This window comes from Aedes aegypti, chromosome 3 (assembly GCF_002204515.2).
Source record: "Aedes aegypti strain LVP_AGWG chromosome 3, AaegL5.0 Primary Assembly, whole genome shotgun sequence".
NCBI classification, from domain to species: Eukaryota; Metazoa; Arthropoda; class Insecta; order Diptera; family Culicidae; genus Aedes; species Aedes aegypti.
The window spans coordinates 116,609,680-116,637,207 of NC_035109.1; the positions used below are offsets into that span (position 1 = coordinate 116,609,680).

The 27,528-nt window shown below is 36.1% G+C and overlaps 1 protein-coding gene across 16 annotated transcripts in view; it reads right to left on the minus strand.

Annotated features, from left to right (window-relative positions):
- LOC5564339 (voltage-dependent calcium channel type A subunit alpha-1) overlaps window positions 1–27,528 on the minus strand; it is a 481,779-nt gene that overhangs the window by 34,019 nt on the left and 420,232 nt on the right. For 13 of the 16 annotated variants that reach the window (XM_021854669.1, XM_021854670.1, XM_021854672.1 and 10 more), the window contains one exon: window positions 958–1,070. In XM_021854669.1, the coding sequence (XP_021710361.1) occupies window positions 958–1,070 (113 nt within the window). Of the gene's footprint in view, window positions 1–957; window positions 1,071–14,292; window positions 14,786–27,528 lie in introns of those variants that run through there. The other 3 variants (XM_021854679.1, XM_021854678.1, XR_002502607.1) reach the window with 2 other exon arrangements.

The window sequence follows — 27,528 nt, forward strand, 5'->3', positions numbered from 1 at the left end:
TTTAAATTACCATACTTCATTAATTTATATTACCCAACTGTTGAGATTTCACCACAATCTGTTATAGTAGTTTACGGAACAAGTTGCAGAATGATGATTTTTACAGCACGAGTAGTAAATTTATCCTACGAGGCATGCCGAGTAGGATAATTACGACGAGTGCTGAAAACAGTTGCGTAATGAGAAAGCGCTGCGTAATGAATCATTACAACACTGGTTTCAGTTGCGTAATGACTACTATCGCACTGCATATTTCAGTGCAGGAAAGTAGGCCGTTTCATGACAGATTGGCGTGATGAAAACTAGCCTATTACGATGAGAAATTGCAAAAAATAATTTAAGTGTGTATGAATCAACTTAGAAATATCTCTGGAACCGTATGGCCAATGAAACTGACAGTACGTAGTAAAAACGCGCGATAAACGCGTAACTATTCAGAAAGACTAAGCTGCAGTTCGTGGGTTCAAATCCCACCGGTCGAAGATTCCGAATTGGAAGTTTGGTTTTAAACATACAGAACATCGACATGCTAATGACTCATATGGGTAATCTCCCCTTTCAAGGCACAACCCCACTAGATAACGGAGTAGCAGGGTACTTTAGTGAATATATTTTTATTTTTAATCCTTAAACAGCCCAGAATTTCATTTTACATTGAGCAAAACAATTGTCACCGGAATTAAAGACAAATTTATTTGACAGCATTGTTTCTAACATTTTTTCTGGGCTTCTCAAACGATTTCTTTCGAAAATTGCAAAGATTATTTTTCTCTTTGTGTAATAGTTTTGAAGATATAAATTTAAAAATGTAAGCAAATTAATGGGTCAAATTTGTAATCACGGTAAACTTTGTGAGTATAGTGCTATGCTCGATACTCTCAGGATCCTTTTCATCAGCTTTGAAACCTCTATTTTATAGATAATCCTTGATCCTCTTACCTTACCAATGCTACTAACCTTAAGCTTGGCGATCTACGATGACCGTTATGGTACGCATGGCCCGGATGCAGATGACCATCTCCGCCTGTTAGCGATTCCAATGATGGCTGCCGAGAGACATCCTGTAGCTCCTGGTATGTAGACGGATTCGATTTATTCACCACAGTGGTGCATGAGCATTTTAAGGGGAAAGAAACAAAGACAAAATCGCAGAACAAGAACAAGAAAACACGGAAACCGGAAAAAAATAAAGATAAACTGTTAGAATATGCTACACCGGGTTGCTAAATCACGGGCACGACTGTACGGGTGGGTTAGGTTTGATTTAAACCTAGGGACAAGACTACGTTCACTACAGATAAACTCCTCTAGCTATTGGAACCAACGTCGGTGGTTCAGCCTTTTTTTTCTCTCGAAAAAATCCTCTTCTGTTAAACATATCGTACTACATGTAACAATTGTTTTAGTTTTCACTATGTTAGTCCAATCGAGATCAACGTGGTAGGTTAATTTTAAGTTTGTCCTATATTTAGTTTGGTTGTAGTGTTGTGGAGCTAAGCAGAGTTGTTATGGTAAGTGAGAGTGTATCTTTATGCAAATGGAAATGTGATCTATATAAAGTGTCGGCAGTTAGAGTATTTCTACAAGTCTGTGAAAAATCTTCGAATGGAATAAGCGAAAGCATTCAGAATGGACATGCTATTTTCTATGCAGTTTTTCGACAATTAATTATTAGCTATTTACATGCTTGCGTCCAAACATTAACGAATAAAAATTTAAAATAGAAAAATGCAGAGAATTACTAGTTCTAACATGCAGCATATTATAAGAGATTGATCAAAAATTTCTACAATTGTATGATCAATGGAAATTGATATATTTCTATTATTTATTTATGTCATGGAATGATTACTTACCGCTACAGATATTCAAAGCTATGGATATCTATTCTACTGGAATGGATGGTACAGAAGGATTTAGGATATGGAGATTCTACTCTAAAGGGTATTTTTCTAAGCGTCTGCATAACTTTCTCTGATGTTCCCACATTGACTTAATAGTGGTGATTTAATAATAATCTAGCGAAGAACTGCATATCGTATCATAAGTTATAAGATATTGCTGTGTGCGTTTGAAACGCAAATATCAAATGCGGGAACACCAAACGCGGTAAGATTTTCAACAAGAAATGCGATGTCAAAGATAGGTTTTTCTATCAAGGTCAGCGGCGATTTAGATAATCGTTGCTAGGAGTCCTTTGATTGGTTTGTGTTACCGAATTTGGAGGACATTAAGTCAAGATTTGCACCTCAAATGCAAACAGCAATAACAACTCTATAAAAATGTAAAAAATGTATGCTGTTTGATTGCTTTAGAGCTAGGATTATGATTTACGAACAATTTGTTGCTCTTATTCGTTTAATCGTTAAAATTGATATGTTTGTCATTTCAAATCAAGTAGGTAGGGCAAAAGCTCGAATTGACTTACAATAAGTCCATTTTTTGTCCTTGGTGACATTAGTTTAATCGCAAAGCAAATCCAATGGCAGAATTTTATTTGATGAGTGTTTTTCAGGAAATTTCTTAATTCAATACTCTGGTAGTCCTACTTATTTTTCCTCTTTTAGAAATCGTTTTACGATTGATTTGGCATTAACCGGCACTAATCTGCTTTGTACCCAACTATAGTTATTCACGCTGATTTTTAATCTGATCCTGTCCCTACATTTCAAGTATTCCATGAAGCGATTCTCAATCCTATCAGCTCCACATTAAATTATTTTTGAGCCGACTGGAATATATATATGAAACATACAACGATATATTGATGTTGATGTTAACAACAAAATTATATTTTGACCATGCTCTAGAAACTTTAACAAATTTCATTGTTGAAGCAACGGGAACTGCAATACCAAAATGTGAAGTGAAATTTGAATCCGTGATTATAGACGAAGATATTATACTCTTGATCCATTTTAAAAACGTGAGAAGAAGGCAACTTCAACGCACTCGAGATCCTGCTATGAAAATTATGATCTGTAAAAAGAACTTGACAAACGTTTAACTTAATAAAGAAAGAAGAATTTTTAAAATAAAATTTCTCAATTGGATCCTGGCCCTTACCTTTTTGTAAAATTATCTAAAATTTTTAAAAATCGTCAGGAGCCAATTCCGGCATTGAAAAAGGAAAAGAAATTATCACTAACTAATTGTGAAAAAGCTCAAAAATTTGCTATGCAATTTGAAAGCGCGCACAATTTTAGTTTATGACTCACTAGTTCAATTGTAAATCAAGTTACTCAGGATTTCGAAAGTATTCTTAATCATGGAAACATTTTCGAAAATTTCTGGCGGACTGATTTGGAAGAACTATTATGAAATCATTCAAAAATATGAAAGCCCCTTCATCATTCTTTGTTGATATATCTCACGTTATTTTCGAATCGAAAAATCAAAATCAAAACTCGAAATTAAAAAGGGACGTGACAAATTGTCAATCAAAGCACGCACCTCTATTGGCAACGTCAAGGAATAAATATAAGGTGTTAATCACTAATTCTACTTAGGAATATTTATCAGTTAAAAAAAATCTAGCTGTTCTATATTTGTTTTCCCACTAATTTGCTTTCTGTTTGCGGAACCTATCGTTCCCACTACAATATTTTGTTCTATCATTACTACTTGGGATAACTGGAACTCCCTCTGAATGTATTTATTAATCTTCCCTCATTGTAAGCATAACTGTTTCACCCTGTCAGTCAACAAATACAAAATACGGTTGGGAATTTAACAATCACATCTTGGTGCACGTACACACACAGTTAACCAACATCAATACACACCGAAATCAAAACCAAAACCGGGATTACTGTTTGGCTTTGAAACAACAGCAAAACCAAGGTGAAACACGAAACTGGGAAAACAAATACGGATCATATCGATATTACGAAACAGAACAACAAAGTTAGGGGATGGCAACGGGATTCGGGTGTTTGTTAGGTTACCAGTGTCGGGAACGAGACTTCACCTTTCTGTTCATCGTTAAAGGTGGTTTGTCGGTATAACGTGATGAAATGGAACGAGAAAAAGGAAAGAAACTCAGATGATACCAAAATAACGGCATAAATGGGGCTGTTTTAAAATGTTGCGAAGATGATAGATATTTGGACGGTATGGACAAGCTTATGTTTGCCAATAATGATGTTTTACCCTTTCGAAAAAAAAAATAAATTCTTTTCATGAATAGTTTCCTAAATATTTTCGGTAGAATATCGATGAATTAAAGTAGCATAGAATGACAGTGTTTTATTTACGGATTTCCGACTCATTTGAGCAGAATCTCTTATATAGAAAATCAAAAGTAGATTTTAGCATTCTATGCCTTTGAATATAATAAGGAGTGAAGGTGGAATTAATCAGTACAAAGCATAAATCTGCTTTTGATTCTCTTTAAAGATTGATAATTAGGTATAAAAATCAAAATGGTGAAACGGTACAAATTCATGAGAGGCAGCGAACAATGCTTTTCCTCTATCTAAAATGCAAAAGAAGTATCTGAAATACTATATATAACATCATATACACCACCCGTCACACGTAAGGACTTGAAGAAGTATTATAAAGCTCATTTGAATATTGCGAATGATAATATTTCAAACTATATCTCTGAATTCAAAATAATAAAAATTGCGAGTCTGTCAAAAAGCACTTCCACTTTATTAACTGAGAGCTTTTCTTTGCCAAACTTGCTATTTTCGTATTCGTATATCGTGTGGCAGGTACGATGATACTCTATGCCTAGGGAAGTCAAGGAAATTTTCATTACGAAAAGATCCTGGACCGACCGGGAATAGAAACCAGAAACCTTCAGCATGGTTTTGCTTCGTAGCCGCGGACGCTAACAGCTCGACTAAGAAAGGCCCCTAAGAAGTTCAAGGATATCATATCTCAGAGGTGGACAGTTTCTAAATACTACCGCAGTAAATATAAAATGTTCTGTATATTTGCAGTAAAATTGAGCATTATCAACTGAATTTATCTTGAGGTCAAGCAAAGATAGAAAGTACGAGTCTTCGACAACGTTGTTCGGAGGACGATGGGCAGTCTACAGTTTAAAAAGCCATTGGAATTCGGAAAGTTGTTAGTATAGTTCGTATTACTGTCATAAGGTAGCGCTGTCACCATGGATAATTGGGCATTTTCAACTGGTTCCATCTCATGATTTTGACAAGATAGAAATTTCGAGTAATTGGTAGAGTTGTTCAAATAATCTTTATCAATAGAAAGATAAAATGTCTCAAGTTCTTTTGGATTTTATTCGATGATCCTTCCTTCGTTTTCCTATAACTTCTTTCAAGATTACCGTTTATAACTTCTTCAAAAATTCAACCAGTTATTTATCCAAGGATTTCTTTGGATTTTCTACAAAATTGTAGTTCATGATTTCTCAAGAATTTTGGTTGATTTTTTCTCCAAGAAGTTAGAAATTATTCCAAAGATCCCTCTTAAGATTAATACAGGGAATTATTTGGGAATATATTTCTCCAAGGATTACACTAGAACAATATCTTCAAGGATTACAGCAGACATTTCATCAAAATCTTGGATTCCTTCAAGGATACATGCAGGGACTCCCTAGATAGTCTTCTTCAGGGCTCCATGGATTCCTTCAAGGATCGCTCCTGGGATGTCATTAACAAATTCTCCTATCCAACACGATTTTTTTGAGAGATTCCGCTAGGAGTTCCTCAAGAAATACCTCCTGGAAAATTGCTATGTAATTACTTTAAATAATTATCCAGGTAATCTTCCATGGCCTTGTACAAACTCCTCCGGAGCGTTTAAGCCTTCTTCAAACTCCTCCGGGGATTCCTGCAAAAAATTATCCTCTGGAAGTTTCTCCCAAATTAACCATGGAATCCGCTAAGTATTTCTCCAGGGATAACATTAGGATATTCTTCACCTAAATTCATTCAGGAAGTCAGGTCTCCAGTAATTTCTCCAGAAATTTCTCCATGTATTCTTCCAAAGTTAATCCAGGAATTTCTCCCGCAATATCTCTGCAAGGATCTCTTCAGAAATTCTCCCGCATATTCGTCACAGTGGTTCTTTCAGGAATCCTCCAAGGATCTCTCCAGGAATTCCTCCAGGAATTCCTCCTGAGATGCCTCCAGGGATTTCTTCAGCCATATATCCAGGTAGTCCTTCTAAGATCCATCCATCGCATAACCCAAGTAACCTTTCACTGATTCATTCATCAATGGACCCAGGTAATCCCTCAGACATTTCTACAGGAATTCCTCCAGAGACTCTTCCAGTGGTTAACTTAGCAAAATCTCTACAGGGATTTCTCCAGAGATTTACCAAGCAATTTAATCAAGAATTTATCCAAGAATAATTCCAGAAAAATCTCTACATGGGTTCCTCTAAAAACTGTTCCAGAGATTTCTTCAGGAATTCCTCCAGAGATTTCCATCCAGAGACTCTTGTAAGATGGTTTTCTAAGGATTTTCTAAGGAATCTTGCAGGGATAATGCAAGAATTTTTTCAAGGACTTCTCTCAGATAATTTTCTAGAGATTACTCTAACGATTCTTTACTATTTTTACTACAGAGATTTCTACATACATTTTTCAAGAGGGGATCATTCAGGTATCTCTTAGGATTTTTTTTTCCTTGTCTGTAGAGCCTTTTACCCACTGCGTCCAATAATTAGGAATATTGTGGTAATAATATTAGGATTACTCTAAGGGTTCTATCCCGTTGGATCGAATGCCGTTGGGCCGAATGTTGTTAGGCCGAATGCCGTAAGGCCGAAAGGGTCATTAGTGCGGAAGGTTATTAGGCCGAAAGGCTCATTAAGACAAAGGGGTCATTAGACCGAAAATGACCGGTATTTCTAATGAACCGTAAGGTCGAATCGGTTACTAAGAGGGTTAGGTAAGGATAATTTGCAATACCTAGAAGCCGTCGAATGAATTCTCAGGTCAAATGGATTGTTAGTTGTATCAGGATAATTTGCATTACCTAGAAGCCCAGAATATTCGCTGTGAAATATAGCTAGAAAGAACAGCCTTTGGTTAAAAGAAGGAAGAATGGACTGATTAAGGTGTTAGCCAATTGAAATAGAAGTAAATGATCAAATGTTATTTCGGCCTAACGACCCTTTCGGCCTAACGGCCCTTTTGGCTCAACGGCATTCGTCCTAATGGCCTTCAGCCTAAAGACATTCCGCCTAACGGCATTCGGCCTAACGACCTGCACCCCTTTCATGTAATACTACATACTACAAGGAGTTCCTCAAGAATTTCCTAAAAAAATTCTTGGAGGAACCCCTGGAGGCACTCTTAGGGTAATGTTTGTTTAAATCCTTGGAGGAATTCATGAGGAAACCTCTAAAGGAATTTGGAGTGATTCATGTAGCGATTTACTTGGAGTTATTCCTGGGAGAATTTTTGGAGAAAAATCTTGAAGTAATAATTGCTTGAACAGATTCCGGAAAAATCCTTGGATAAATTCCTGGAGAAATCTCAGTTAAGATTAAACTGGAGGAACCTGTGGAGGAATCAATGCAGAAATTCCTCACAAAATCTCTCCTGGATAAAGCCAAGATTTTTTGTAGAGATTTTCCTGGTGGATCGTTGGAGGAGTCTCTGGTGAGATTTCTGAAGGGAATTCTGGAAGGAAAAGGACTCTAAGCTAAACTGCGCACTGTGGTCCTCGGAACATTTAGGGGGAATGGTCCTCCAGAAATCTGGGAGGTTGGTGTCAGGCCCTGCAAGCCAGCTGTAAAAAAAATCAAACGTGGAACTGAAAATCTCTCAACTTCGGGAGCATACGCATACTCGCAGACGTGCTAAAGGGCCGTGGATTCGGCATCGTAGCGTTGCAGGAAGTGTGTTGGAAGGGATCAATGGTGCGAACGTTTAGAGGTAATCATACCATCTACCAGAGCTGCGGCAAAACACACGAACTGGAAACAACTTTAATAGTGATAGGTGATATGCAGAGGCAAGTGATCGCGTGGTGGCCAATCAATGAGAGAATGTGCAAGTTAAGGCTCAAAGGCCGATTCTTCAGCTTCAGCATCATAAACGTGCAAAGCTCTCACACCGGAAGCACTGATAATGACAAAGACGCGTTTTACGCGAAACTCGAACGCGAGTACGACAGCTGCCCAAGCCACGATGTCATAATCATCATAGGAGATCTAAACGCTCAGGTTGGTCAAGAAGAGGGGTTCACACCGACTATTGGAAACTTCAGCGCCCACTGCCTGACGAACGAAAACGGCTTACGACTAATTGATTTCGTCGCCTCCAAGAATATAGTCGTTCGAAGCACCTACCGATACACCTGGAGATCACCACAGCAGACAGAATCACAAATCGATCACGTTCTGATTGATGGACGGGACTTCCCGACATCATCGACGTCAGGACCTATCGTGGCGCTAACATCCTCTCTGACTACTGTCTGGTGATGGTTAAACTGCGCCCAAAACTCTCCGTCGTTAACCTATGCGTACCCAACGTCTGTTTTTGAGGGTTTTCAAATCTTCAATCAGCTGTCAAAAAGTCATTATCCAACCGATTTTTTTGAAACCAATGGCATGCGATCCAGATTTGTCTAAATTTGCAAGGGCCGCAAAACGGAACCGGTTCACCTAATGGTTCCAGAGTTATTCCGGATTCCATTGGGGTCAGAACCTGTCGAAATACGAATTTTCAAACAATTTAACTTCTTTACTCGTGCTATTCGATATTTTTATACATAAAACACTATCAATATATACAACCATATACAATTAAGTGTTAATGACCTCTTTGGACACGACAATCCGTTTACTTGTGCCAGATATGTTCCGGAAGTCCTGGGGGAGGTGGTCATTCCCACAATGTTATCAGAACCATTCGTGCGACACCTCAATCTTCATGATTTGTCAAATAAAGAGTGGCAATGGTCATTAGGAAGTTCAACGACCATTCGGGATTGACCTGGTCACACCGGACATGTTCCGAACACCCTGGCGGAAGTGGCCAATTCCACAATGCTGTATAAACCGTTCTTGCGACATATCAAACTTCATGATTTGTGGAAACAAGAACGAAAATATATGTTCTGGATATCCATGACCTTTCTGGACCGGGTTGCACCGGACATATTCCGGATACCTCGAGGAAAATGGCCATTTTATAAGTTTTTCCAAAAATAATTGTACAACACCTCAAAAACAACAATTCATCAAATAATGAGTGGGAATGATCATCAAAAACTGAAACGACCATTTAGGTTTGAACTAATTACATCTGACAAGTTTCGAACGCTCTGGCGAAAATAGCCAATTACAAAATGTATAAACCTGTACAAACCGTTCAAGCAACATATCACTCATCATGGCTGGTGAAAACGATAGTGTTAAGTGATATATTTGCAATTATAACGTAAGTTTCTTGTTTCTTATCAGATAATTTTAAAAATATTATTATCTTGACAATGGTGGTATACACTTTTATTTAACTGATATTATTTTTGAAGTCAAAAACACTCCTTTTCGGTGGTCACTTCAACATTCACAACAGAAGCTGTGTGAACCTCCATGCGACCCATGTTTATTTCAGATTTTCTTAAGACACATACTGCAAAGGGTTTTCACTTTTATATTCTAAGATCTGCAACAGAAGTAACATCTTTCTCTCTCGAAACTGATCTTGTATTCTAGATGTAGTGTTATTTCTTGTGAATTTTTGCAAACCTGACACAATATCAAGTTTACGGTTCTCGTATGGGTGTCACAAGCAATATTTTCAGAAATATCATAGCACGTCTAGTTTTTGAGATATTGACTGTTGAAAATGCAAAAAATGACTATTTCAGCCAACTTGCATGCAAGTTTGTCAGCTTGTAAGGTAATATATTGGCTTAATTTGCCACAGAATTCAAACTTTATGTGTATAACAATACTTATCATCAAAGTTTGTATTACATTCGATACGGAAAAGTTATTTTTTGATGGTTTAGAGAATTGTTGTATTTTGCCATATAGAAGAAACGAAGAATTTTGTATGGAGACTGCAAGCATGTTGAAAAAATTGGTTTTATCGAAATTTAATCGCGCAATTTCAATCAAATTATGTCTGAAATGAAAGTTCAAGTTTTATTTTGCATGTTTGGTGGATTAGATTACAAAAAAGTATGATAAATTGTACTTTAGATTTCATGTGAACATTAATAAAACCAGTGTTTTATACAACCTTGGCGACCTTTAGCTAAAAATTGTGACGTGCTGGAACTTTTCTGAGAATGGCACTAGATTCAGCAACCCCAAATCCACTAGAGACACATAATTTGATCCTTGAGATACGCAAAAATGTCATTTTTGTTACGCTGTGTTATAGATAATCCCAACGTATCTAATCGAAGCTTCGCAAGTTCAATAGCCAACTATTTTGCCAGCCAATAAAAGAATTTACGTTTTCTTCTCTTATAACTGTGACAATAATTAGGATTCGCAGTCGTGAAAAGAAAATAGGCATTATGGCTGCAAATTGTTTAACCCACTACGGAGACTTCGAAAGCTAACGCTGGGTAGATTTTTTTTGCATTGAGTTGTTATTTTCGCTGGTGTCAAATGAAAACTACCTAATGAAAGCTATGTCAGTTTACCCAAATTTGGGTTATCCCACGAAAGAGCCGAATTGCGTTAGAAGAAGTTAAGGTGAAGATGAATCGAAGCCAAACCTCAAATTTTCAAATCTGGAGAACCGAACACCCGTTTATGCTGTTAACTTAATCGATTGGTCACCACCAGCTTGTGACCAATCGATTAAGTTTTCAGCTTAAATTGATGTTTTGTTATCCAGATTTGTGCTCTTGAAAATTCGAGCTTTGGCTTCCATTCATTTTCATCTTAAAGTTTGGTTGATTTGTGGCTCCGCGTACAGTCAATGAAGAGATCAACATAGGGATGTTCCCGATTCGATATGATTATTGAATCAATGTAGACATCACCGATATATTAATTTGAAATATTGTTATATCGAAATATCATATGATATAAGTAAAGTGCGAAGTTTATTTTTAAGTTTCCTCGCAATAAAATCGTGTGCGATATTTCGAGCGAAAATATCAATATCACCCGTATATTGAGTAGAAAATATCGATATAAAAATATTGAAAACAAAATATCCATATTCGGATGTTTTATAAAAATCGAAACAGAAATGAAGAAGATTCTTCATTCAATTGCCCATTGAACGGTGATGTCACCAGAAAATAGCTCTCTTTCTCTGCTTTGAGAAATCTAAAAACAACGGTGGCAGTACCTGTCAACTTTGACAGGTTCTGGCACCGTTGTTTTCAAGTTTTGTTAAAGAGCAAAAGAGAGATAATTTCACCGAAAAATGAGCAATAGGTCACTTCACAGTGATATTCTTTCTCTTTCATTCTTCTAGAAAATTCATTCGACAGGAGCTGTTTCTTATTTTTTAGTTTCCCATAGGGGAGAAAGAGAACAAAGTTTGCCCAGAGAACCAGAAGTCGCAAAAAAGTTCACGTAATAACTCGTTTATTCATGCAAATCACATCAAACTCGCAAAACACGGTGGATAAAATCGTCAGATCGATGAGTTTCCTCGCATTAAACGCTTTTTTTTATGAGTTCGTTTGTACATTTGGTTTCGTCCCGTACACTCGTACAAAGAAAATCGAATCAATCCGTAGCAGCTGTCAAATCAACATTTGTTATCATAAGTTAAGTCGCATAAGACCACAGGTTAGTTCGGTAGAAAATTTATACACTCGCACTGTATGCTATCATTCATCACATAATAAATGCACGTAAATTGCCTTCACTTTTGTACGTAGAAGGCCTTTTCGCGACATCTTATAAGTGAAATGCTGCACATACAAAGCCTCCAGATGATTTCGTTATACGTACATTTTGGTTGTCTTGGTGACTACTGCAAGCGATCATTCTATCCATGTTTCAATGAAACATTGTGCACTACTCGGGTTATCCGAATTTTGTTCGATACGGCCACAAACCATCTAAAATGTTTACAATTTCATCTAAACGAAGAATAAACTCTGAGGTACACACGAATAGTTTTGGACAAACTGAGCTAATGACCACTTCTCTTGAAGCAACCAGATTGTATACAAAGGAACCCGTCCTGATTGGTCCTGAAACCGATGTAAAATGTCGCAAAAAATGAAATTTGATATGTCGCATAAACAGTATTGTGGAATTGGCCACTTCCGCCAGGCCGTACGGAACATATCTGGTGTGGCCAGGTCAATCCTGAATGGTCGTTGAACTATCAAAGGACCATTTCCACTCATTATATGACAAATCTTGAAGTTTGAGGTGTTGCACGAATTGTTTAGGAAAAACTTAGAAAATGGCCATTTCCCTCAAGGTATCCGGAATATGTTCGATGTACCCCGGTCCAGAATGGTCATGGATATCCAGAACATTTATTTTCGTTATTGTTTCCACAAATCATGAAGTTTGATATGTCGCACGAACGGTTTATATAGCATTGTGGAATTGGCCACTTCCGCCAGCGTGTTCGGAACATGTCCGGTGTGACCAGGTCAATCCCGAATGGTCGTTGAACTTCCTAATGACCATTGCCACTCTTTATTTGACAAATCATGAAGATTGAGGTGTCGCACGAATGGTTCTGATAACATTGTGGGAATGACCACCTCCCCCAGGACTTCCGGAACATATCTGGCACAAGTAAACGGATTGTCGTGTCCAAAGAGGTCATTAACACTTAATTGTATATGGTTGTATATATTGATAGTGTTTTATGTATAAAAATATCGAATAGCACGAGTAAAGAAGTTAAATTGTTTGAAAATTCGTATTTCGACAGGTTCTGACCCCAACGGAATCCGGAATAACTCCGGAACCATTAGGTGAACCGGTTCCGTTTTGCGGCCCTTGCAAATTTAGACAAATCTGGATCGCATGCCATTGGTTTCAAAAAAATCGGTTGGATAATGACTTTTTGACAGCTGATTGAAGATTTGAAAACCCTCAAAAACAGACGTTGGGTACGCATAGGTTAACAACGTATGGTACCGACGGCCGCCCCAGTATGACCTAGGGTGGCTTAAGCAACCGGATGTCGCAAGTGCGTACGCGCAGCACCTTGAGGCTGCATTATCAGAAAAAGGTGATGCTCTTCTTGAGGACTGCTGGAGAACAGTGAAAGCAACCATCAACAATGCAGCTGAGAGCAACGTCGGGTACGTGGGACGGAGTCGACGGAATGATTGGTTCGACGAGAAATGTAGGCAGACTCTCGAGGAGATGTATGCAGCGCGGGTGGTCATGCTGCAGCAAAGGACCCAGCAGAACGAGGAACATTTTGGCGTATTCCCCGTAATTCTTAAAATTTAATCATTCATTATTTATATAAATATTGTATTGTTTAGAATTTGGCAAGCATATTCGGATTCAGAGAACTCAATTTCAGTATGTAGAGTTGTTTTAAAAACTAACAATAATCATATTGATAAGTGATCAATTTCACCCCGAAATGGAATCTGCTGATTTTTATTGTGGAGATGATTTTTAGCACTAAAATCACATTTGTTAGAAAATTTCGGTACACGAGTTAATTAACCTCACCGTCGTACTTGTTTCCATATACTTAGTTGTCTGGCAAAATCTACATTTTGGAAAATAGACAAGGAAAACCGGGAAAAATGATCAATTTCACCCGAAATTACGGTACCTAAAATGGAGACTTTGTATACCTTCCATTAAAAATAGACACTTTATAGAGCCTTGTATTGAAATAGTAACCAAGTCTCTTAAAAGAGACCTACAATTAGCTATTCACAATGTATACAAAATTTATGTTTTTATGAAATCAAAACTATATATCCATTTGAACTTCAAAAAATGTATCCAAAGTATGGCGCAGGATTAGCGCCACCTTGTGGCTTAATTTCGTATCACTATCGGTTGGCAATATTTGCTACTGCGATTTTGCGCATGGGAAAGTGCTATAAACTTTTCAATTTTTCTAAAAATTTGTCTTTCAACAGCTCTGATCTGGATATTTTTGATCTAATGAACAATTTTGCCGAAAACTTGATCTTGCTATCTCATCCTCATCACATGTTTAAAATGTTCTATTTGACTTGCTCACTAGTGTCACGTAGCGATATAATTCAGAACCAAGCTGTTTTGACTCCCGAATGTCCTTGGCCTTCTGAATAACATTACTGGAGACCCGCTTCTTTGCTGATATGTATATAAATACCGAGATATAGCAAAATGAATTTATTTGATTTAATGTGATGCGAAACTTTTTGAGGTATGATTCAATGTTCAACTGGGTGTACTAATACTAATTCAAGGGAGTCCTTACTTCTAATGGGTAGTATTTATCCATAATCTGAATTGGATCTTAAGTTCATCATGGCAAACATTTACTTGTCTAACAATTGTATGTTCAAATGATCGCAGTAAATTAAACCAGGGATTTCTCATAATTAGGTATCTTGTTATAAAAAAATCTCTTAGCAAATCAATCCCTGAATGAACACAGACAATTAAATGATCGAACAATTCAAAAGGCTCAGTTGGAGCATCGTAGCACCTACCTGAAGGACCGCTTGCGTTTGGTGTTCCGACGGGCAAGACTGGCCAGCGTGCCCTCGTGGTCGACCTCGTTGGCTCCGTTGGGCTGCTGGGCGTACAGCAGATGGGTTTGCGAGTTGACCCCTTCGCCGTTCTCGATGCTCAGCGAACCAGTCCGAGAGCCACCGGTTTTGTCGAGGGCGGCCATATCGAGGATCGCATTGAAGAGTGATGGCTTCTACAGGTGGATTGGTGTTTGGCGGTGTTGCGATTGCGATATTTGGTGTTTTTTTTTTACGAATGTTTGTGAGATATTGATTTGGAGGAGGTTGATTTGTTTTGGTTGGCCGCCAAACCCGGCGATTGGGCAAGACGTGCAATGTGTGAGATTGATCCGGATGGTGAGGTTTGCGAGTGACGGCATTTTGGTATGGTACAGTTTAATGCGTTTTTACAGTAGATTTTTTTTTGGTAAGTAAGATTTAGCAGAAGCGAATTTCAATCGAAGCATAAAACAAACAAACAAAATGTATGAAATAGTTAAGAAAAATTTATTGCATTGGTTTTAAAATTGGATTGGTGTTTAAAACAGGCATCCAATGAATCAAGGACAACTATACAAAAGCAGAAAAGCAACTATGCTAGAAAGTGCTCCTTGATTCATTGAAGATAAGAAATTGAAATAGTCTTCTCCCAGAAAACTGACAGCAGGCAATTTCTATTTCTCTTATTGAGGGGTATCAAAATTTCGCTTTATATACAGATTTGTTAATTAGTTGTGAAATAAGAGAAAAATTCAAAAGCAAAAATTTAAAACCGTGTAAATATTAAAATTGTAATATCAAAATACATGCATACCAAGAGATAAGAATAAAAACACTCTTCTAATTGAAAATGTTGGAAAATTCGTTTAATTTACATGCATAAAAGATCATTCATAGGAGTGTGAGCCAAAAAGTGTGTTTTTTTTTATTTACAAAATTTGTTATGTTGCGATTGACCAATTGAATGTTGAATCAGTTGTTTGTGGTAGTGTGGTTCTATTCATTGGCGATACACGCGTTTTTCTCTATCTAACAAAACTAAACTAGAATATTAATCATAGAGATGATAACGAAATGGAAAAAAAGTAATAAAACGTCACAAGAAAGCCACAAGAATAGTCGCATTGACAATCACAGCAAATTCAAGCTTTTGCTGTCTTAAATAAGCATAGTGCTTCAAAGAACCGTGTGATTAGAAGAAGAGGTGCGACCACTCTTGGGTAGGGATGATGACTCAATCATAAGCATCACTAATATATCTAGAGCTAAGATTGGTGATATCTATTCAACTAAAGAGCAGCTAAAGTCTATGAGAGATGATACTATTGCAGATTAAATATAGGACAAGTATTTTCCAATTTACGGCGGTTTGGTTTCCGCTGTATTAAATAATCACGTTGAGGGGCACTTTATGGGCGTGAACCCAATATCTTCAGTTTTCGTATGGGTCTATGTTATCTTGTTGATTTACCTAATAGTGAGTGAAGAATTGTTCAGAACTTTTGTCATGATGTATTATCGATTATTTTACAACCTTTTAACATCGTCTTAAAATTTGCTTTGCTTTGACTTCAATAAGATTCAAAACTTCATTACGCGTATGCATCTGTTTTTAATCTTATCTAATTTTGTTGTTGAGCGTACAATATTGCATTAACAATGTCGGTTTTTCATAAAACGACGAACTACCATGATTTTGTTTCTGATTTTATTGCCTTAGTAGACACAATGGAAATTGTGATTTAACGGAAGCAGGTATTTGATGCAAAATTCAAGAAATGCCACGAAATATGTCAAAATTTATCCGTGAATGAAAAACGATTCACGTTTTGCATTTGTTAGCTGGTTGGAGGGGATGGCAAAAAATAGTTTTGTAAATTGATTGGAACCATATTTGCCAGTTCAAAAATTCAAAATGGCTCAAATCAAATAATTAGGGGATTGATTGATCCAATTTCTACATTCAAATATACAGTGTAGGATATTCCACAATGTTTGGCCAAAGTTTATTGAAAATTTTTTAGACTGGAATTTGAGACTTCAACAACTAGGTATATAGCATCATACAGAACATCATAAGAACAGATTACAAAATAATGTCATTCCAAGATTTCACAGTGGGCAAGGATGAATATATGTAGAGATATAGGGAGATTTTTCATTGAAATTAGAGATCAAGCTTTTCCAGTAACTTAATAAAAGTAATTATTGATTTATATGGTTCTGAATCAGGCTAAAATTTGTGCAAGTTAAGGTCTTACAAGAGTTTGGGTATATGATCTACAATAGTAAATGAATTTCTGTTCAACATTTCTAAGTAGAAGAATATTTCAAAATTGTTTTGATTATGACACAGATCTTTAACCATTCACATAAGTAAGCGGAGTATAGATTAGACATATATTAATGTTTTTTGATCCTACAAGGAATCCTTTTTCGAAAAAATAATGAAATTTAATGCATCCGAAAGCATTCAACGGCAAATTTGTGCTTGCTTCAGGACATGCATATTGGCCACCGGACACAGGATTTGTTCCGGATATACCGAGGTCATGTCCAAATCACTTTTTTCTACCGATTGTTTTCTTGTGTCGTGTAAAGTTGTATAGATGTTTTCAATTTTCCTAGAAATTAGACCCAAATAGGATGCCATCAGACGCATTAAGATTCAATGTAAATCTCTATAAATTTTATTATTTCTGTAAACTGAATGAAAATATGGTCAGTCATGTTTGTTCGCAACTATAGCTGCGAAAATGAACCGGGTCTGTGAATTCAACCCTGTATCCCGACGCTCATTTCCCACCCGTCTTATATATGTATTCGCAATGCCTAAACCATGTGCAAGTGTGAAGGTGTGTGTGTGCATCGACCATCCTCACCGGTCAACCGACCGGCGTACAATGTGTGCGTGTTGCGACAGCGAAGCTTCCAGAATATCCTCGCCGAGTCGGAGCGATCATCGTCATCATCATCGTCGTCGCCGCAACAGCGACAGCGTACCCCACCACAGAAGAGAAAGAACATTCTAGACTTGTTCGTATTTGCTATAAATATCGATGTGTTTCCCAATGCAATGTTAGTTACAGTCCACATTTCGAATAGTTAAAATCGCGAATAAAATCGAAGTTTAAGTAGTTTCTCGTGACTTTCCTTCTCCAGCCGAATCAAACGGTCTTTTTCAAGACCAAAGAGTTGTTTGGAAATAATTTCTTCCGAGGTTCAGCTATCACCCATCGAGGCCACCTTCAACCGAAGGTTCCGCCATTCCCTCCAATGGTCTAGGATAGACCAATGTTTGTATTTCCAATCATTTATATATAATCCAAAATCATATCCAGCTGGGCACCGAATTTCAAGATGATGGTCAGAATAATTAGATGCGCTGATCACTCTATAGTAGCTTCCAAGTGCCCTGGGGAAAGTGGCCTTTCAAAACATGTCCGGAATTGTTTCAATACGGTTATCGAACTTCAAGATTTTTGGGGATGCTTCCGAAAGTACTTCCAGAACTACGAGCTGCCATGACCATCCATACCAATGTGGGGAAACTTCAAAATGTTCAAGATGAACAATAATCTTGAAGTTTGATAAGCATGGGTTACAATGATTGATATGGTTTCGGAAATGTTGTAAATTAGCCACTTGCCCCAGGGCACTTAGAACCTGCTATACAATTGCCAGACAGGAAATGCTTCCTGAAGCATCACTTTCAAAAAAATTGAAGTAGGATATTTATATTGAAATTATTTAGGACAAGTTTATATATTTATTTGGATCATATTTCTTGCCAAAATTTAAACAACTATACAACTTTACATCACACAAAAATATAAGCGCCAGCAAAAACGTGATTAGGACATGACGGAATAAATCTGGTGTTAATTTATATGTGAATTATATGTGTATTTACAGTCGAATGCTTCTGGTTGCATCCCATTTCAAAAACTTTTCATTAAGCTATATGCTTAAATTTAGGCAAAATTTTGCCTATCTCAAACATTTGGGCTGTTCCATGTATATAGGCAGTTGTATATTGATTGTTTTGAATTATGGCATTTACTCTTAACCCTTTGTAAAAGTAAACAGAGTTTTAATATATTTGTATGGATGTTTTGGTCACCCAAAAACTTCATGGTGCATTGGCTTTAGAAGCTTTAAGCGTAACCAGTGATCTATTGATAACTTTGAGTTATTGCACAGTTAATTTTCTGTTTATACAAGTAAAATGGAATACTATATTGACCTTACTGTCGTGATCTTGCAGAAAATATGTCTACGAACAGTTTTGAATTCTATCTAGATTCCATAAAATTAACTTCGTTGCATATCTTTGAGCGTGTGTTGCATTAACAATTCATCAATATGTTACGTAGACCTAATGACCTATATTCCAGGAATTTATTGGATGAAAACAGAACGCTCTTTGACTTAACAATATATTCAGCTTAATAACATGAGTCTACTGGACATGTACTGCTTACCAAACAGTCAGTTATTACATTTGTAGATATTGCAGATCATGTGGACTTTTTCCGGAAATTCTTGGATGCCTTTGAACATTCATAGCATTCACCAAGATTCACAGTTCAATTCTTCAAACTTTTCTGAGTATGTACCATATTAAAAATTCTTCAATATGTAACCAACACTTCTCGTTGAATTCAAGAACCATATTTCAAAAAGTCCTTGGACATTGAATGCCCAGCAACATTTTTTAATGGAACTCTACTTATATTCAATAAAACATACTTTATTAAATTACTTATATCGAGTACTGCATCAATAATCGTACACAATTTATAGTATACGCAGATTCTAAGACCTATATTCCAGGAAGACCTTGGATTACTCAGAACATATATGTGTGAGTGTGCAACACAACAATAAAACAACAACACCAAAGCAACATATTGATCTGAGCTTCTTCACAGTTGCATTTGATTTCAAAAGTTCTTAGATCACTATATTCCAGAGTACTGCGAAGTTTATAGCAGGTTTGACCAATAATATGTCATAATGTGTCATATTTTAACCCATAAAGGCCTGAGTGGAAGAAATAAAAAAAACTTAAACTGTCACCGCTTAGCGAATACCTAACGGATTTCAGTTAATGTTTGTCAGTCTACTTGTACACATATCTTGTTTTAAAAAGTGGCCAAAGGAACTCGGGAATGTTCCTGTGGCCGGTCACTGCGTCAGGTCGGATAAAAAGGGATTAATTATGGGACATACCAAGTTATCTTTATTTATTTTCAAAGGGAATAGAGATGGAGAAAATGAATCAAAGCCGTTCAAAAGAACCGAATTACCCAATGGACCGATGCACGAGTTCACTATTTGACGTTTGAGCGGTGCAGTGTTATTTACGTGACCATAGAAACGACTGAATTCGGCACCACTCAAACGTCAAATTAATGAACTCGTGCATTGGTCCATTAAACCTAGGACAGGACGTGACAGCTCAACCAAACTTGCCCCGTTGTTTTTCAGTCGATAACCTTAACGATACAAAAGTCAGTGCCATCAGTATCGTTTTTAACTCAAGAGCGGTCGCGCATTCAACCATTGCCGACACCACCTCGCTCGAGCTGTGCATGAAAAGCGAACTTTTCTTAGGGTGCGTGTACTCAGTACACGCATGCGACCGATCTTGGGTTAAGCAAATCTTGCGAACAAATTAAAATATCATGTCTTATAATTTGATTGTTTCTTGCACACTTTCTTAATTCAGTGCAATAGAGGATGCTAGTTCATTCAAAAATCAAGTTTATGTTCAAAACCGGCGGCATTTTTAGAGAAAATTGATACAATTTTTATTACAATACTTTCAAATTAGTATTTTTTTTATTCATTATAGTATTGTAGGAACACATGTGGTAAAATTAACATTGATAATAGTGTGCATCCAGATTAACTTTAGACCGAAGTTCGTAAGAGAAATGAAATATTGTCGGCGTGGTAAAAAGTTAAAAGAGGTTCCTCGCCGAAGTTGGATTTTTCTCAGAACCTATGTGAGATACCTAACTTCGGATGTGGTGCATTCGAATCTCATCTGAATGCGCTCGAATGCGCCCTACTTCCGAAGTAACCCAGTGAACCACGTATCGTATAAGGATGTGCGCCAAAAATCTCATATTCATACGTCAAAAATCAGAATCGCACAATATGTCAAATCAAAACGAATAAATGTTAACACAAATTGTATATAATTCTCCACTACGATTCATTGTCGACAAACTTTGTTGACAACAAACCATGCCGTAAATAGTATAATCTAGAATCGCATCAAATTGTATAAACTGTATCATATATGAATGCACATTAGCATCAAATGAAATCGCAATAACTTAGCAAAATTTGTCACCCGAGGTTGGTATCATCTGGCGGTGGGCTTCAAAGAACAACAAAGCGTGTGTGCTGTATAGCAAACTTCCTTTCATGTTGGCAAATAATCACACCTTTATCATGTAGCGGTCTGTGGTGTAGTGGTGTGGTACCGGTTTAGGGACCCAAAGGTCCGGTGTTCGAGTCTCACTGGAAATTTTTTTTTATTTTTATCGGAATTTTGTGGCATCGTATTGCTGACCTTGGAAAGTCTGAAAAAGTCGTGGGAAGTGCGTATATGGCCTCCACTTTGGTGTGTATATAGCGTTTTCATGCATTTTATACGAGTGATTTGATTCATATATAATGATGTATAGCAAAAAATATACCAACCAAAATGTTGACTGGGAAGGTATCTTACATGGATTTCGAGAAAAATCAAACTTCGGCAAAATAAATTTTCTAACAGTTTGCCGAACTTACAATATCACTAACAAAAGTTCGGCGAAGTTCGGCGTCGGCATTCTAACGAAGTGCTACGCCGACAAAGGCATATCTTATGTGTCGGCGAAGCACTAAATTAGAATGCCGACGCCGAACTTCGCCAAAGTTTGACTGCCGAACTTTTAATTGTCACTCGAATTATCAATAAACGGATTTAAAACAAAAAGATTTCATTACAAATTTCCAAACTTTTGGTAAAAACACTTATTTAAAAAAGACACTACACGTTAATGCTTCCAGTGGGCTATTTGCCCTTTGAAGGAAGCACCACTCTTACTAGCAACACGACCAGGCTAGCAACAAAGTGCTCTGATGCAATCCATCTCAACGATGCCAAAGTAGGCCTTTGCCAAAACGACCAATGAGAAGTGGTCTTTTTTGACAGGCAATTGGTTTCGTTTTTGTACTTTGACCTGACACGTCTAGCATTGAACGAGTGATCCGTGGCTCTTTTTTTGCGAGAGTTGCAGTCACACAACGGATCAGATAAAATGTGACCCGTATAAGGAACGAAATTATTGATATTTTTCTCCTAATTCTCCTTCTCATCGTATATTGAAATATCATTTGACTGAAAACATATATATGTGCATATGCATATTCTGCAATCATGTGAAGAAAAGAGAGCGTTACGCTCAACACTGCCAGCTACTTGCTAGCTGTTCTGATGTCAATAAATGCCAATAAGTGACTCTCCGGATAAATACTCGTAAACGGTCTCCCTTCTCCTTTAAACAGTAGGGGATTTTTTTTTATTATCGTACAAATTGGGCCGAAGGGTCTCAGATTTTCATGAAACTTTTTCCACAGGCAGGGCTCATGGATATATGAATAAAAAAAAATTGAGAAAAATTCAGGGTCGCCTATTTTTCCGGAAAACTCAGGTGGAAATTTTTTGTTTTCCCTTGACACTACTTACTTTGGAAAATCATAACTCATGAACGAAGCATCGTAGAAACAAAGTTTTTGTATGAAAATTTAAGCAAATTTTCTCAAAAATCCAAAAAAAATATTAACTGGAAAAAAACTCGTGGAAAATTTTCAAAAAAATATTTTCGAGAAGGTAATTTTATAAGCTTTAATCACTGAAATTTTTGGAATGCATTTTTTTTTCGTTTTTGAGTTATGGCCAATTTTGTGAAAAATGTCCAGATGTGCCATATAAGACTTTTCTTTGAAAAATCATAACTCAAGAACGAAACATTGTAGAAAGAAAGTTTTTGTATGAAAATTTAACCCTCTAATACCCAACCCCGCCTTAAGACGGGGTACACTTTGGAATTTTGTGTATTTTTTCGTAGGCCGGAAATTAAAATGATTTTATTTTTGGCTTAAAACTTGACTCATAACACGCATATAAGAAAAGTTTTTTATGATTTTTGAAACTTTTTTGTATTGTTGAAAATTGTTTGAAAAATTGTATTCTTATATAGCCTACAAATGCCTGGGATTCATTTAACGTGTATTATAAAAAATCTTACTTTTTATATTTTTCTACGATCAACCTATCACAGAAGAAAAGCCTGATGGTATTAAAATGATTTCAAATCTGTTTTTCCGTTAGTTACACGGAAAATAAAAAATGTTCCAGAAAAATATTAAAAAAATCATATTTTCAAAAATATAGTAAAAACTCAAATATTTATTATTGTCAAAAATCAGTAACCAGAAGAGGCTTCAAGCAAAATTTGAAAAGGATAGGGATGTTCAAAAATAAAAATAATAAAAATCAAAAACGAAAATTTATAAATTTGCGAAGAAAAATAAATCATTGCATAAACCGTGTTTAGAATGATTTTAGACAACGAAAAATAATATTTAGATCGAAAACAAAAATTTGGGTATTAGAGGGTTAAGCAAATTTTCTCAGAAATCCAAAAAATATGAACTGGAAAAAGTTTTCCACAAAATTTTCCACCGTTGGGAAAATTTGTAAAGAAACGCCGGAAAAACTATGCCCGAACTCGTGGAAAATTTTCAAAAAAATATTTTCAAGAAGGTAATTTTATAAGCTTTAATCACTGAAATTTTTGGAATGCACTTTTTTTTCGTTTTTGAGTTATGGCCAATTTTGTGAAAAATGTCCAGATGTGCCATATAAGACTTTTCTTTGAAAAATCATAACTCAAGAACGAAACATTGTAGAAAGAAAGTTTTTGTATGAAAATTTAAGCAAATTTTCTCAGAAATCCAAAAAAAAATATGAACTGGAAAAAGTTTTCTACAAAATTTTTCACCGTTAGGGAAATTCATAAAGAAAGGCTAGAAAATCTATGCCCGAACTCGCGGAAATTTTTTATTAAAATATATTTGAGAAAGAAACTTTATAAACTTCAATTCTAGTAACTTTTAGGATGTACTTTCTGTTTGTTCCTGAGTTATGGTCAATTTTGTGAAAAATGACCATATTAGCCTTTTCTTTGAAAATCCATATTTCAATCGAAGCATCAGAAAAACAAGGTTTTTTTTATCAAAGCAATTGCAAATTTTTTAAAAGATCTTAGAGAAACGATATGGGATTGGTTTTAATGAAGTATAAGTCGGATTGGATTATATTTTTCATGAAACATTACACCGTTAAGCAAAGCTGAAAAAACTGTTTCTTTTCCATTCCAAGTATTGAAAAATATTGTAGGATTGGATCTTATTGATCGCTCTTTTCAAATATACTTTGTTTGAAAGCTGGAATAGCTAATCGGGTTTTCATTTTTTTTTCTTAAACAGTGAAAAATGTCCTGGGAAACTGATTCCATTTCAAAAATTTCATATTTTTGAGATAATTTGAATCCGGTTCGATAAGTCATGATGAGTCTTGAGTCATGATTTTTTAACGAAAAGGCATGTATGGCAAATCTTTGCATTTTTTACAAAATTGACCATAGATCAGGATTTAAAGAAAAGTACATCCTAAAAGTTACCAGAATTGAAGGTTATAAAGTTTCTTTCTAAAAAATATTTTATTAAAAAATTTCCACGAGCTCGGGCATAGATTTTCCAGCTTTTCTTTATGAATTTCCCCAACGGTGGAAAATTTTGTGGAAAACTTTATCCAGTTCATATTTTTTTGGATTTCTGAGAAAATTTGCTTAAATTTTCATATAAAAACTTTCTTTCTACAATGTTTCGTTCTTGAGTTATGATTTTTCAAAGAAAAGTCTTATATGGCACATCTGGACATTTTTCACAAAATTGGCCATAACTCAAAAACGAAAAAAAAGTGCATTCCAAAAATTTCAGTGATTAAAGCTTATAAAATTACCTTCTCGAAAATATTTTTTTGAAAATTTTCCACGAGTTCGGGCATAGTTTTTCCGGCTTTTCTTTACGAATTTTCCCAACGGTGGAAAATTTTGTGGAAAACTTTTTCCAGTTCATATTTTTTTTTTGATTTTTGAGAAAATTTGCTTAAATTTTCATATAAAAACTTCGTTTCTACAATGCTTCGTTCTGGAGTTATGATTTTTTAAAGTAAGTAGTGTCAAGGGAAAACAAAAAATTTCCACCTGAGTTTTCCGGAAAAATAGGCGACCCTGAATTTTTCTCAATTTTTTTTTATTCCTATATCCATGAGCCCTGCCTGTGGAAAAAGTTTCATGAAAATCTGAGACCCTTCGGCCCAAACCCGTACGGTAATAAAAAAAAATCCCCAGTAGTGAGTGGATATTTTACTTATTTCGTATCTCAGTATTACGATTGGCATGTGCGTTGCTTTTTTTGACAACACTGTTCCTCCACCAATCAGAAGTCAGTCGCTGTACTACCTATCTTAGTTGTTTATAAACAAAACGGCCAGCCCTTCTTCACCTAACCGGTCTAGTTTTAGCAGATTTTGACCGTAACAACTCAGTTGTTTAAGAACCAACAATAACGATTTCAGTATCAATCATCAGAAATTTATCATCGTTACAAATTAAATCGTTTTATGTACCTCTATAATTAAATTTGACATTGGCGGTTTGCTCGGTAAATTAGTTTATGATCTAGCAGTATGACTTACTTATAAACGGCACATAAATATTGTTCCAAAAGCAAGCACTTCATCAGAAACTCAAGAAAATCTTTCAAAACATGGTATCTTTTGATATTTTAAGTGAAGACTTTCTGATTGGCTTCTCAGGAGCAACATATCGGTTATGGGATGAATTCGTTAAAAATTTATTTAAAAACTTTCTGAAAACTTAGTTACATATCCGTCAAGTAACTTCACAGGGAACAGAGGAATTTTTTTGAGGATCTCACCAGAGCAATTCTCGCTGAAACCAGCCGCCATCGGCGCCCATCGTTAGAATTCCAATTTCATGTCACTGATCGCTAGTTCTCGATAAAACGTAAGGGTGGTCCTATCTGTTTTCTCAAATTAGTGGACTCCTCGTACGCCAGCTAGCTGAACAATTTGCGAAAAAGCCCAAATCTTGGGTGTTTCTTCACGGGATATGTCTCATATTTCGCTTGGAACACATAGCAAACTTAGTGGCATCGTATATTGAAAAGATATAGCTTTCATTTAAACTCGAAAAAATTTTGGCGGCCATTTTGAATTTGGCCATCTTGAATTTTGTTAGAAAAATCGTTTTTTTCACCATTAGCGCACCGCTAGTTTTGAATTCTGAGATCACCATCAGAATGCTGAGGAAAAATTGCGTAAGATAGGCTACAGAAACTAGGTGAGCAATGGTATTTACCCTATCAAATGAACGATTTTCTAAATCAAACTAAACCAAATTCAAAATGCCCGCCAAATTTTTTTCGAGTTTAAATGAAAGCTATATCTTTTCTATATACGATGCCACTAAGTTTGCTATGTGTTCCAAGCGAAATATGAGACATATCCCGTGAAGAAATACCCAATATTTATCGAAAAATGGTCTTTTTCGCAAATTGTTCAGCTAGCTGGCGTACGAGGGGTCCTCAATTTGAGAAAACAGAAAGGACCACCCTTACGTTTTATCGAAAACTAGCGATCAGTGACATGAAATTGGAATTCTAACGATGAGTGCCGATGGCGGCCTGGTTTCAGCGAGAATTGCTCACCAGTAAACTTGCAAAATTAGAACTGACAAACATTTAGTAGCAAATATTTCAAAAACTTTCTATGGATACCTCTAGAAAGGACCCAGGTTTTACTATTATGCGCCCATTGCAGACATATTGAGCAACGTCTAAGAAATAGGATAAGAACGCCTGCGTGCAGTATACCTTACTCTCATGTACATTTTCTCATTTATAGAACGACCTCATAAATAGTTTATAAATATTTGCGTAGTTGAAAAGAAAAAATAAGTTACGTTTCAATAATATGTAATGCACCAAATGCTTTATTGTAATAAACTTAGTATGAAATATCTTACTTTTATTTCTAGCAATAAAAACGGCACTTCTTCTCAATGGCTTCGCAAACCCATTGAAAAGTTGTCACGGCGTCTTAGGGGTCCGCTGATCCTCTGTTGGGAAATCCTGCTTTATGTATATAAGATCCGCTGAGCTACTGAACCGTTCGAAAGATCCGATTCACTAAAGAACCAATAAGAGCCGTTCTGCCAATCTCATTACAATTTGCATTAATCATCAATATCTGATATTTAACATTATAAAAGAAGAACCGGCTATAGACTTGTTGGATACTAAACTATTTCATTTCTCAAAAAGTAAATATCAAACAATCACAGCTTGGCACAGATGGTTAGATACAAATTGGAAAAAAATTTCTTAAAACTCTTTAATGTAGAGTAACCAGTAAGTGAAGCTCCAATGATGGATGTTGTGTGTTCTTTCACAAATAAATGACTAGGGGAGGTATATCAATTATGGATGTAATGTGTCAACAGTGTGGATGAAAATCAGATTATAACCGCGTTTCTTAAACGTAAACATGACTTGTTGATATTAATTACTTGTTTGAAGCCTTGCGAAAAAGATGAATTAAATAGTATAGTACTATAGTTATAGTACTTAATTGACTGAAAGCTTCAGAAAATTGGTTTTAAAAAGCAGTGTCCAATTATGACAATAGTGTTCTTAACATTCGCCATAAAAGTGTACCAAGTAAGGACTATCGATCGATTATTTGCACGAAATGAACTCAAATACCATCCAGAACGATTGAAAA